Raw genomic sequence first — 14,542 nt, 5'->3', positions numbered from 1 at the left:
ACAAGCACGTACCGCTGCTAGAAGTGTAAACTGGTAGAACCTTTATGGAAAACATTTTGGCAATATTTACCAATTATAAAATATATACACTCTGACCCAATTCCACATCTATAACTTCATCCTACAAATAGTCTTCATTTGTGAGAAATGACGTATGTGTAAGTTTATTAACTGATGCATAAACTTTAATAGCAAAAGGTTGGACACAATCTAACTATTCAACAATCTGGGAATATTTAAATAAGTTAGTGTGTCTTTGGAATATCACGCAAAAGAAGCAAAAAGGAAGGCTCTGTGGACTGACGTGGAATAACCACTATGATTCCATAAGTCATTAAAGATGATGCAGCACAGAGTTTCACCTACATTACCATTCATGTGAAAAAGGTGAAGACCGTATCCTCATATTTGCTTGTATGTCACAGCACCTCTCTACAAGTAAATATACCTGTGTGTTCCCGTGCACACACGCTGTCACTGGCTATATTACTTGTCCTCAGGAGGGGAAGTCAGAGCTGACCAACTTTTTTCTACAGTTTCTCCCCTTTCAATCTTTTGAATTTTATAAACTGTCAATGAACTATCAGTCTAAGTCAAGAAGTAAAAATACGATATAGTACAAGAGAACCAAAGAAAGACTATTTCTTCATCTTTAAGTGCTTGCTTCCATGGTATTTATAACCTTTTAAAATTCCACTTAGTTCTATTTATAATTAAAACACTGAAGCAACGGACATGCATAAAGCATCACACAGTTCTTTACACCCACGTTATGTGAGTTGGTGCTGAAGACAACTTGGTGAAATAGGTAGGTATCATGACTTTTCCCCCCAGAGTGAAAATGTAAGAAAATTGAGGCTCAGAGATAGACTTAAATTTGCCTGGGCTCGCAAAGCCTGACCTGACCTCAGATTCAGCTCCACACACATCATACTAACACCATTACAATTTTCCAGAATGAAAACAGCAAAGAATAAGAAATCTAGAAGTCTGTCCCTCCATAAAAGCAGTGAACAAACTGGAAAAACCTGTCCCTGTCATCTTCTTCAGAACTCTAGAAACTAACCCCAAAGTGGCAGCCAGGGGAGTGCTTAAGTAAGAAAAACGACTGAGTCTTGATAAGAATGGTGAACTCAGTGGCATTTTAGCTTACACTTTCCCATCTCTGCTCCACAGCTCAGCGACAGCCTTGAAAATAACCGCCTGCATTCCTGGTGCAGGTTCTGAAGGGCGTGGAAGGGACCTCATTCACAAGGAATTCTAGTTATTTGTTCCCTGGAAGACTGGCTGGCCTCTATCTTGTCTGACTTGGAACCTGACCAGTGCTAAAGCGGTGTGATGTTGAAAACATTTATAGGCAAATGTTTTAATCACTGCTGCCTGATGCAGTGCCTAAGAGCAGGGGAAAATATAAACTAATTAAAAATCTTGGGAGGCAAGCCAAGGGAACTAGATGCTTTGGGGAGTAAGGTCTTTGAAAAGCTTCAACATATTCCTGAGAACTTAGAAGGTCATGTGCATGCTCAGGGCTGTGCACATATTCAGGAAAGACCTGAATGATCCTAAGTGCTCACCTCTGGCTGACCTTTAAGCACTGTCCAAAGAGGAACTGAAGTTCAGGCCAAGTTGTAAGCTGCCTGGCTGAACGCTGAAGGTGTGTCAAGCACACAGCACACAGAGCTCATCTGCAAAGACTGGGAGATATTTTTGGCTCCAGGTATCTAAGAAAATCTCTGTGCAAACACCAGCAAACCACTAGGCTAATGGAACAGAGATTTCAGCAGCCACACAAAACATAGAGACATAAAAAAATTAGTTCAGCGGCAAAGTCATTAACAAATGTATAACAGCTATAACAAACAGCAACCCTGGGGCGGAGGAAGAATCTGAAGTTGACCTAGGAGACATCTGTAGGACAGTGACAGCAGAATCCATTCTTAAGCACATATAAAACACTGTCCAGGACAGACAGTATGTTAGACCACAAAACAGGTCTCAGTCAAGTTTAAAATATCAAAATAATACAACACATGCTACATAGCCACCATGGAATAAAATTAGAAATCAATAACAAAAGGAAATTTAGAAAATTTATGCCTAAATAACCAATGGGTCAAAGGGAAATTAGAAAATACCTTGAAATGAACAATAATGAAACACAGTACACCAAAACCCAGAGAAAAATTTATAGAAGTAAATGCTTACTTTAAGAAAAACAAAATATAGAGAAAATCAATGAAACAAAAGCTGGCTCTTCAAAAAGACCAAAGAAATTGACAACCCTTTGGCTAGATTCACCAAGGAAAAGATTCAAATTATTAATCAAAAGTATGAGAGGGAACATTAATACAAACCTTAGAGAAATAAAAAAATCATAATACTATTTATATGAACAATTAGTATTTCAACAAATTAGATAACCTAGATGATATAAAGTCCTAGAAACACACTGACTATCAATACAGACTCAAAAAGAAACAGAAAATCTTGAATGGAGCTATAACAAGACCTTGAGTTAGTAGTAAAAAAAATTCTTACAGAGAAAAGTCCAGGACCAGGTGACTTCACTGGTGAATTTTACCTCATGTTTAAAGAAGTAACACTAATCTTTCTCAAACTCTTTCAAAAAATAGAAGGAGGAACCACTTTCTAACTCATTCTGTAAGGCTGTTATTTCCCTAATACCAAATCCAGACAAAGACATAACAAGAACAAAAAACTAAAGGCCAATATCCCTTATAAAAGTTGGTGCAAAAATCCTCATCAAAGTACTTACAACTGAACATAGAGTTGCCATATGACCCAAGAGATGCCCAAGAAAAATGCAAAACAAACAAACAAACAAACCAAAGTAGTGATGCGCGCCACATCAGGGTGAACCCTGAGCACTATGCTAAGTGACAGAAGCCATGTACACAACAGGCCACATATTGTATGATTCCAGTTACATGAAATGCCCAGGTAGGTAAATTCATAGAGATAGAAAGTAGGTGAGAGTTTGTCAGGGATCGTGGGGAGGGGAGTAGTGAGGAGTGAATGCCTAACTGGTATGGGGTTTCTTTTGGGGATGGTAAAGATATTCTGAAGTTAGACAGTGGTGATGTTGTACAACACTGCCAATTATACTAGAAATAGATACTAAAAATTACACTTTTTGAAATAGTTAGAATGGCAAATTTTATGTGTGAATTTTTTCTCAACTAAAACAAAAAATTTTCCCCAAATTTAGTATGTTGGTTCTACTTGATCGGAAATCACTTTGCCTGTATATAGTGAGGAAACACAGCCATCCATCCTGACTGTGATAGATTGATTAGCAATACCTCTACCTTACTGCCTTGGGATTCACTATTTCTTTCCTTGAATGAACTCTCCTCTCTTTGTTCCCTTTAGAATGCTATCCATCCTTCAAGACGCAGTTCAAATGCCACTTTCTCCACGAAGCCTCCACATGCTCCACATTGGACACACTTCTTTCTCCTCTATGTGAGCCCCAGCCCGCTATCTGCACAACACGCCTGACATGGAATGCATATTCATGGCTCTTGTGTACACTTCTCTATCAGGTTATCTCTCTGCTGGATACACATTCCTTTAAGGACAAAGTGAGTTTCCAGTACCTCTGCATCCTCCTCAAGGCCAAATGCTATGCCTGATACTCGCGATCGTCCTCAGAGATCTTTAAAGCAGTAAAGATAATTCTTCTAAAGCCTGTTCCCATTATGCATCTCCACACAAGCAACTGTGCTAAGGCAAAAATTCTTTGAAGTGCAACAAATTTACATTAAATAACTTGAGGATTAGATATCCTTTCAGCATCCAATCACCATGGAAATCTCAGTCTCTAGCTATTAGATACACTGATAGCTGGACCACCCTTAAATCCAGTTCACGGGGATTAAAATGTTGACTCTCAGCATCTGTAAGAACCATTTGGCCTTAAGTACTTGAGAGAATATTAACGGAATTATCTTTATTAATATTAATGAATTATCTCTCATGATGATAGACGGAATTCAAAAACTTCAAGCAACACCTAATTCAACGAAATGGAGCTACCACAGCACTCTGTCATGAATGCAATTTCCACAGTGTTTACAGTCACAAGAGTGACACTTTGTGAGAACATAACAATTCTGCTTCTAAATGACAAGCTACTTTGTGCATCCCTTTGAGACAGAAGAGCCTGGTGGTCATGATATTCGTGCATTTATTTATTGTCTCATTACCCCTCGTTCTATGGTCTTCCTCCTTAGCAGCTTTTTGACACTTGGGAGCGGCTTCTTTAACAACATGGTGGCTTCATTCATTCTTCTGACTTGAGAGATTAAGAAAGACGGAACCTGGAGAAGAAACAGAGCCTGAAAAGAAGGAAAACATGTGGATTGACCCTCCCTGGTAGAGTCTGTCTTCAGTTTTGTTTACTCCTTCTGGCCACTCAGTATCCAGGAACCAGGAACTGTGGTTCTGTCCTCATAAAGATTAGGAAAATCTATTAGGATTCCTGTTTCAAGGAAAATATGTTTGGGAGCAAGCAGCCCTATGGAATGCAAAAGACACCACCAGGAACCTGGGATCGTGTCTCCCATCTCCCCCTGTGACTGAGGGCACTGCTCGCTCACCAGCCTTTATGTTTCCTGGGTGGGTGCCGGTGGACGCAAGAGGAACATCCAGGTCGTCACATCGGTACTCACCGTCCACAACATCTCCTGGTACTTGAGCATCAGACGGATGATGTGGGCAGCAGTGTTTGCTAAGAGTAATTCTTCACAGTCAGAATGTTTGCTTCTACTGAAGAAAAGATTTGGTGCCATGACGGTAGAAATGTTCCATATACTCATGCGGTTTTTTGATTCATTGGCAATGACTTTATTGAAGAATGTCATGAGGGCCTAATAAGAAGCAGCATGGGGTCACACTAGTTGTAAATCATAAAAAGGCATTGCTGATTACTGTCATTCATTTCTGTACCCACTCACCAGGCCTCTAGAAAATGGTCAGAACTAAAGAATGGCTAAACATGTCACGTTTCTTCTTTAATTGCTTGAAAGTGTGGATGAGATATGTGAAGAATTTATTCATTTCTCTGCTTCATAAAAGTAGCTCCATTTTTTATGGAATTTGTCATATTGGGATCACTATAAATAATAGTTTGCATTTTCTTATTTTCTTTTATCTTAAGCAAGTTTGACAGATATTAAAATTAAACAATAAACAAGGGAGAAAAAACACTACAGCTCAAATAAACATGAAATGCAGTTTTGTTGTGAAGGAGGAAAAGTAACTCACTCTTAATTTAAGGCAATATTGTTAAAAATATTTTCTATTTCCTTGGGAAAGAAAAACACATTTTAAAAAACTGAGCTTTAAAATAAATAAGTTACGAAGTAAATAAGTTATGGGGATATAGCACATAGCATGATGACTATAGTCAATAATATTGTATTGCATATTTGAAAATTACTAAGAGAGTAAATCTTAATAGTTCTCTCAAGAAAAAAAGATTTTCTGTAATGGTGATGGAGGGTAACAAGACTTACTATGGTGATTGCTCTGCAGTGCATACTAATATCAAAACATCATGCTGTATATTTGAAATCAATGTTATATGTCAAAAGTGAAAGTCACTCAGTCATGTCCAACTCTATGCAAACCCATGGACTGTATAGGGGTCCAGACTGTATAGATTCTCCAGGCCAGAACACTGGAGTGGGTAGCCATTCCCTTCTCCAAAGGATCTTCCCAACCCAGGGATGGAACTCATGTCTCCCTCATGGCAGGCGGATTCTTTACCATCTGAGCCACCAGGGAAGTCCCAGAATACTGGAGTGGGGAGCCAATCCCTTCTCCAGAGGATTGTATGCCAATAACTCAATAAAAATTTTAAAAACAAAGAGATTAAAAAATAAAACAATTTAAAGAACAGCAACAACAAAATGAGTATCTAATTTCTCAGTTCACAAATATGTCAGTTGAAAAGCAGAAAACTTTTATTTTGGGGGTGTCATTTTCCTGCTGCTTTTCAATTTTGGAGTCTTTAGCAGACCAAAGGGAAATGCTTATATGCAGTTGCTCTCACTATTGAAAAAAAAAGCAAGCTTGATAAAAGTTTGGCTGGGCCACCAACATATAACAGCCTATCAGAACTTTCTGAAATTCACCAAGAGGGTTGAAATCCTAAAAGGAGAGGCTCTTCGGTTTTCCAAGTTTGATTTCTGTACAGTATATGTAACATATGCACATACTAGTGATCATAGCTGCCGTTTATTTGTGGGTTAACTGAGAGCCAGGTATTATTTTTAGTACTTTACATACATCCACTCATTTCATCATCACCCCCAAACCCTGGGAGGTAGGTACTATTATTTAATATTGTTTTACAGTTACAGAAAGTAAGGTGGGGAGCGACTGAGTAGCTTTGTCCAGTGTTACGTAAGTAAATGGCAGAGCCAGGACTTGCCCAAAGCTCCTCAGCCAGAGCTCTTAATTTGCACAATGCACTAGCTTCATCTTCATTCCAGTCACAATTTACAGTGGAAGAGAGAGAGTGAAGAGGACGTTCTATTAGAAATGGGCTGAGTTCTCTAGTCATTGCTACATCCTTGGTGATACGAAAGGGGAGATGACATTTTCACCCATATATCTGATACCAAATTAATTTTTTTGGAAAGAAAAAAGTTGTTCAGATAAAGGAAAGAAAGCAAAGCTACTAAATTTCTAGCTTTTGGAAAATTACCAAATTGTACTAGAAACAGACATTTGCATGCCTCCACCTATTCCTCGTCTTGGGTGGAGGATGTAATACAATTGGCAGATGGTTTCACCGGAGGAGAAAAGGTCCTCACCAAGCTGAAACGTCTGACAGGAGGCAGCACAAAGGATCAGCTTTGTTTTCAGCATCGTGTTTACTGGCCCCCAAAGGACGGGCTCTTTCCAATTCATCCTCACTTCAGTTCACTTAAAAGAACCTGGCACCTGCTGTACTTATAACTGATTTCCTACTGTATGCAGAATCAGGATCAAAACAGCAACAGAAACCCTGATCTTTGCAAACATAAAGAAATGAATCTGAAAGAAAAGGAGGAATATTTTGGATGGAGACCTATGGAATATAATTCTATGAAATGTTCTAATGTTCTAATAAAGGAGAAATAACTTTTCTCAGCTTAATTTTCTTAATCTGGAAAAGGTCAAGGTCCAATCAGGAGATCTCTAAAAACCTGATTCTATCATTCTTTAAATTGAATTATGGTAAGACATGAACATTCTAGAAGCTTCATTTAAATCAGGGTTTCATTTACTTCTGATGTTATTCCATTTAAGCCTTCCATCTTGGCTTCTTCCTACTCCTAACCCTAGCCCAGTGCCTGGCACATCATAGACACTCAGTTTCTCTTAACAGATTGAATGAATGAATGAAACGGAAATGTTCAAAGAAGATTCTGGGACTCATATTCTTTCCTGGCTTCCTCCGGGGAACAGGAGTGGGTGTCAGGAAAGGCAAAAAGCTTGCTGCAGGCTCGACTGGTTGATAAAAGTTTGGCTGGGCCACCAACGTATAAACGCCTATCAGAACTTTCTGAAATTCACCAAGAAGGTTGAACTCCTAAAAGGGGATGCTCTTTGGTTTTCCAAGTTTGAATTGTGTACGGTATATGTGACATACACACAGTTTTCATTTTTCCACCTGGACCGTTTCTTCTGACCAGTAAGAGTTGACGGCAGACCGTAAGGTTGATACAACCTACCTGGGCTGTGTCCCTGTTGGCATCAGGCAGTGCCATGACCATGAGGTGTAAGGCTTGAAACTGTACTCGGATGTGAGGCCCTCCTGACAAGAAAACAGAAATACCCACGTGTTGAATAACGCTAACGCATCCTGACAGCGTCTCTTGCTAACTAACACCGAGGGGCACAGGAGGGCCCCGACAGCTTTCAGTGCTAAAGACTTGGGTTTTGTGACCAAGAACGTGAGTCTGTTCCCTTGGACAGGAGACGGGCTCTATCAACTCCTTTTTAGCATCCCAGAACGCCAGTGCTGGAGCAGGTGGCCAATGAGACCCTCAAAATAATTCTGGATCCGTGTGACACTTCCCTTTTCAAAGCACTTGCACAGACCTTGCTTTTACTTTGATGCTATTAACAGTTGGCCTAAGGCTCGATTCAAGACAACATAAATCTTATTTCCACATAATGAGGCAGCCAAGCACAATTATTAGGAACACAAATTCTAGAATCAGATTCAAACTCTGCATCGACTACTAAGTCCCTGAGTGACCTTGGGCAAGCTATTCAACCCGTATGCTTCTAGCTTATCACCTGTAGAATGGGGACTGTCATCATTCCTACCTCACTGGGCCCTTACCAAGGTTAAACGAGTTAATACATAGACTGTTTACATCAGTGCCTGCACAGTTACCTACATCAGTGCCTGCACAGTTACCTCTGTAGGTGTCATTATGATCAGCGACACTGACTTCAGATCTTAAAGGGATGTGGATGGAAAGCGAAGTGAAAGTCGCTCAGTCGTGTCTGACTCTTTGCGACCCCATGGACTATACAGGCCAGAATACTGGAGTGGGCAGCCTTTCCCTTCTTCAGGGGATCTTCCCAACCCAGGGATCGAACCCAGGTCTCCTGCATTGCGGGCAAGTTCTTTACCAGCTGAGCCACAAGGGAAGGTGACCACAGCTGGATCACTTGAGATTCTTGACTATTTTATTCCTCGGCAGTGACAGAAGGTGTCGCTAGAGGGTTGGCATCCTACTCCTGTGTGCTCTCAATGCTGGCTCTTTCCCTGTTTTGGGGAAAGGATTTTAGGAAAATCCATCCAACAACGGGATAATCCACAACCGGCTGTGCTGAAAATGGAGGGTAAGCTGGAGCATCCGGCTTTGCCCGGTTCTCTCTGTTTTCTCCCCAAAGTGGTCTCTTGGTGGGGAGGCCCTGGAGGGAAGCATGCAGTTCTGTAATCCCTGGGGAGCTCTCAAGTTGCAGGAAAATCTATCAATTTACGGCTCAGTGGATAAAGGCAGTCCGCTGCCTACAGTTACTTGGCTTTACAGTAGTGGAAACACTCTTGTGACAAGTTCCTAGGTCACAGGAGGTCATGGGCACCCGAGTTAAGAGTGGATGACTGATGTGAGTAACCACGAAATGAAGGAACAGTTGGCAGGAGTATTTATAGGCTCATGTCATATTGCCCAGCAAATCCTCATGTGGATTTTTAAAAATTTATGTCAGATTTGTAAACAAAAATGACACAGGTCCAGGTTGCTTTTGAAATGGCTAATGCATGCTGACGTGAGTTTGTCTGAATCACAGGCACCATCGGGAGCATGTCTCAGCATAAATGTTTGGGGACAGAGAAGATATGATTTTAATGCATATCTTCCAGACTGTCTATAATTTTCTAATGCAACCCAGAAAACCTCTGGAGGAAAACAATAGATGCAGATGCAGGCTCTGTATTTCCATCAATTCCAGATAAATTACGAAATCCCCTTTAAGATTAAAAATCTAAACTGGCAAATAATCCATTTTCATTTCCCTTAGGAAACCTGGCCCTGCACGGTTTTGTGGTTAATCGCTTTGCAGTTAATTCATTTATGGCATCCTAGTTGAGTCTTTTTCCCCCCCTGCCTTGAGGTCATTATTTTCCCAAAAAATTATTAAAGTTGTCTGGAAAGTATCTAAGGTTTGATTGATCAACTATTAGTCTTCTAATTTTATGGGAAATTTTTGGACCAAGTTTGAAAAGGGAAAATGAAAAGTGGAAAAGACTATATTTTAGAGTAAAACTAGGGGTGGCTTAAACACAGATGTCCACTGTTCTTCCCTTCAGAAATCTCATTAAAACTAGAGCTTACCCCAGGTGGGAAAAAGGCCATTTTCCCTGCTGGTCACAGCCCAGAACTCTGGGTTCCCTGCAGGGTTGGCTGGTATCAAATTAATCACTGCAATCTAGTATTTTCCACTTTCAAAGTCACATAGAGAAACCTGGACCCTCCTGTGAACCTTCTCAGGATCTTTTCCAGATTCTTTCCATTCCCTGAAGCACACTGGCTTCAACATCTGAATAGAGGTATGAAGAAGAACTAAATATGATTTCCTTCTTAAACACAATTCTCTGAACAGGTCTTATATGGAAGACTGATTCCTCCTTGCATAATTTCCTGAGACCAAAAGAAAAAAAAAAAAGCTAGAACAAAAAATCCCTCTGTGGCACCCTTTGTTTTGATGAACTGTTCAGTATATAAGCTGCAGATCAAGGTGAAGCTAAGACTTCTGCAGCCCATCTTCCAGGACAGCAAACTTTACAGAAGCTCCTGTGTTTCTGACTTACAAACAAAGAGGTTCTGCTTCTGCCATGGCTGAGTAAGCTCCTTGCCAATCAACTCTCCTTAAGATAACCATAAACTCTGGGCAAAGTACAAAGAGCAGCCACACAAGGCAGTGGAGAATGAACAAAAGCAGGCAGATTCAGGACAGGACCGGACACTTAGAATTAGGGAACAGTGGAGGGATAGTGTCTAATCGCCTGGCTTTTAGTCTGAAGTCAGGCCATAGAGAACTCGGCATAAGGTGGCTAAAATTCCAAAAGAAAGCCCCAGTTTTTCTGGCCTGAACAATGCGAGGGCTGGGTTCAGGATGACCACACTGGGGAGTTATGGGGAATCCCAGAAAGGTCAAAAGGTAGAAGGCCCCAGTTCTGGTTTAAAATCCACCCAAATCTTGGCTCACCCCATAAATCATGCATATGTGGAGTAGCACAGGTAAAGATTAACAAACTGTCTGCTTAAATACAAACAAAAAGCAAAACCATCCAAAAAATCCCATTCTCTGGAGAACTATTACAGAGTACAGGGTCTCAAAAAAAAAAAAGCCACCATGTTACAGATACAGTTTAAAGTTACTTGACATAAACACTGGCCCATTTTCAAGAGAAGAGACAAATCAACAGAGACCAACCCTCAGATGACCCAGATGTTAAAACTAGTTATGAAGTAGCTATCATACTGACAGAACTAGTAAAGTAGTTATCATACTGATAACTATGCTCAAGGATGTGAAGGAAAACAGACTTACAGTGAATGAAAGGACAGGCAAGGTCAATAAATAGAAAATAAGTATAAAGTAGCCACTGGAAATTCTACAACTGGGAATATATTGGGTTGGCCAAAAACTTTGTTCAGATTTTCTATAAGATGTTATGGAAAAAACCTGAACTAACTTTTTGGCCAAGTCAATACAATATCTGAAATTAAAAAAAAAAAAAAGAAAGAATAAGAGAAATAGTTCTCTCTGTCATAAAACAAAAATGCTACATCTTACAAAGAACAGAGACACTGGTCACAGCATGTCAATTAAAGCTTAGAAAAGTCTCTAATCATAATCTCTTCTCTGAAGACATAAAGGATTGTTTTATGAATCTGGTTTAGTTAAACATTTTAAAGATTGAGAACCAACTAATTTTCAGGACAAGTTTTGTCAAAAAACTTCGGATGTTGTTATTATTTTCTTTCATTGTGGTTTTAAGGATTTGATGGTTCTGGCCAACCTGCCAAAGGTTGTAAACTGGCAGATACTGATAATACTTGTTATGTTCATGTAGTGTTTTAAAACGTCAATTTTTGGCTCACATTCTCAAATTACCAATAAGACTTTCATCATTAAAGCCTGGATTTTGGCTTTCACTCCTGCGTGGTAACCTCTTCGAGAACTGAGCAGTGGCCAACCTCTTTATATGGATATATCTTCTCAGTCGGGCCATGGTCTCTTTCTGTCCATACAGAATCACCATTTACTTAGCAAGCTTATACATATGTAGGCTGTGAACCCTGAATTCCTCAGGTTAGGAGTCAAAGCCCACACTATGTAACACCTTTCCACTTTTCTAAATTTCTCTCGTCACACCTTCTTGAATACTCAACCTTTAGGAGGAAATTACTTTCTTACTGCCAAATACAAGCCATGCTGACCAGTTTCTATACTTTTTTTAATCCAAGTACCTTAGCTAAGGGCTTCCCAGGTGGTGCTAATGGTAAAGAACCCACTTGCCAATGCAGGAGACCTAAGAGACACAGGTTCAGATCCCTGGGTCAGGAAGATTCTCTAGCAGAGGGCACGGCAACCCATTCTAGTATTTTTGCCTGGGAAATTCCATGGACAGAGGAGCCTGTTGGGCTACAGTCCATGGGGTTGCAATGGGGTCGCAAAGAGTTGGACATAACTGAAGCAACTTAGCACGCACACACGCATGGATCTCAGCTAAGGCCTCATCTATGTGACTTCATAAGCTTCAGAAACACTATGCAATATAGTAATTTTCAGAGACAAAACTCTCTCTTGTTTCATGCTACATCATCGGATCTAGGACACTGGATTTAAAGAAGGGAGAGATCTTCTATTTTTGAAAGACTGTTATATACCAGTCACTGTCTTAGATGTCTTCATTCAATATTCACAACAACTTTGACAAGTAGTTATTATCTGTAATCTACAGGGGCAGCCATAAAGCTCAGAAAGGCTGACTGCATGGTTAACAGATGTTTGAGCAGGAATTCATATCTCAAGACCTTGGTCCTTCTACATCCCTCTCTGCCTTTTAATGATTATGAAAAGTTACTCATATTCAACTCTTTGCAATCCCATGGACTGTAGCCCACCAGTCTCCTCTGTCCATGAAATTCTCCAGGCAAGAATACTGGAGAGGGTGGCCATTCCCTTCTTCAGGGGATCTTCCTGACCCAGGGATCGAACCAGGGTTTCCTGCACTGCAGGCAGATTCTTTATCATCTGAGCCACCATTATAAAACCCTCTAAATCCTAATGACCAGACTTTAAATATATACATGCAAAGAGATGACAGTTTACCATCAAACTCAATACTTCGCCAAGCATTACCAGGAAACAGCAAATGTATACACTTATGATCACATCTGATTATGCATCTTTATTCTGCTCTGTGCCACTTCATTGACCTTGTATCTTATCCATTCACATGTAACTTCTTCCACCTACTTTCCATTAGAGTGATGAAGGCAGGTATATATTCCACGGGAAAGAGAGAGGTGGGCAGTTCTCTGAAAAAGGCTTTCAGCATTACTGCAGCTTCTCTATGGCACATTTTCTCCCATTTAAACTTGTCAGCATTAAACTTGGCATCCAATTCTTCACGGTATTGCTGAAAATCAAGGAAAACAGTGAGTTTACAACCTGATCCCCCTCTCTTCCCCTTTAAAAACTGTCATTACACAAACTATTTTTGTAATTAGATTGAAATGCCAGTATCTACTAAGCTCCTCTTTTTCAACATGATTGAAGAACTGAAATAGCTCTTTCTGAATGTATTTTTTAAAAAAAAAAATTCTCTAAAATCCTTTTAGAATAATGCTAATCTTAAAGTAATCTGCCATCTGTACAAATACAAAAGTTCTTTACTCAGATCATAGCTTCATTTATATCATTTTGGCAGAATACTGACTATCCCCACATGATAAATGCACTGCTAGATTTTGACAAAGCCTCTATTTCTTTTTTTTCCCCCCAATGATTCCTTCCTTCTGCCACCTCATCTTGTACTAATATTTCTAAATTCAATGAAGGATGTATGCCTCTTGGCTGGTTTACATACAGAATGAAAACTAACCCAACAAAGGAACTCTGACCTCACTGCAACATGCATACCCATGACATCTTCCTGGAGCAAATACAGAAGTTTCATGCCAAGATGGACACATGTCTTCCACATGCCTGCATGCTTGCCCGGTACTTTGTAAGGTTTGGAACACTGTGTTAATACTTTTTAAAAAAATCACTAAATGTCCTTAAGTTGATTTGGGTTATCCATTTTAGATTATTAACTCATTTGATGGCCAGTACCCCCAGGGCATTCTATTGCTCCCTGAACTACAGGGTTTACCAATAACACCAGGCAGTTATAGTCACTTTCCCAACTAACAATAACTGCTTCAAAAAGGATACTTTGAAAAAGAAAACTGTGAAAAATCCTTAAGGCCTTTGCTTTATTCTCAAGAGAAACCTAAGTCTTCCAGCCTTGAACGTGCAAGAGAAGCTAGAGGATGACAAGGTGAGATTTATCATCTCTGGTGGCCGGGTGGAAAAGTGATCTGGTGGTGGAGGTGGGGAGCAGGTGAGGGGCTCGGTGCTGGTGGGGATAAGGCTGGGGAAACCGAAAGCAGCCGCTGGCATTTCTGGTGACGGATAATCAGTGACTAACCTAGGTGAGCAGTTGCAGGACAGGAAGAAGAGGTGGCATTTAAGCAACACCCAGGAGGGAAAATTCTCAAGGAGAGGCGATGGGTTGAATATGAGACTCAGAGGGAGAAATAAAAGTCCAGGATGGCTCTCAGATTGCAGGCTGGGATAATGGGCAGAAGGAGGTGCTATTGACAAGAAGTGGAGGGGGAGGAGCCAATGTTTCCCTGTCCCACTGCCCGAGAGCCAAGGGGAAGCTGGTTTTCAGGAAGCACTGGCAAGAGCAGGATAATTCAGATCCACTTCCACAGACCTATGCCAC

At 40.3% G+C, this 14,542-nt stretch overlaps 1 protein-coding gene across 1 annotated transcript in view; it reads right to left on the bottom strand.

Moving 5' to 3' along the window:
• The window catches only part of ARHGAP28 (Rho GTPase activating protein 28), a 139,620-nt gene that overhangs the window by 10,113 nt on the left and 114,965 nt on the right, over positions 1–14,542 (bottom strand). Inside the window, exons 12-15 of the mRNA XM_061399898.1 lie at positions 13,024–13,186; positions 7,749–7,831; positions 4,695–4,892; positions 4,230–4,343 (exon numbers count right to left, since the gene is read on the bottom strand). Coding sequence (XP_061255882.1) covers positions 4,230–4,343; positions 4,695–4,892; positions 7,749–7,831; positions 13,024–13,186 — 558 coding nt within the window. The remainder of the gene's footprint in view (positions 1–4,229; positions 4,344–4,694; positions 4,893–7,748; positions 7,832–13,023; positions 13,187–14,542) is intronic.

The sequence above is a fragment of the Bos javanicus genome, chromosome 24 (assembly GCF_032452875.1).
Source record: "Bos javanicus breed banteng chromosome 24, ARS-OSU_banteng_1.0, whole genome shotgun sequence".
Lineage (NCBI taxonomy): Eukaryota > Metazoa > Chordata > Mammalia > Artiodactyla > Bovidae > Bos > Bos javanicus.
Note: the sequence above shows the minus strand (reverse complement) of the source record. Positions and strands in the feature narration are given on the sequence as shown.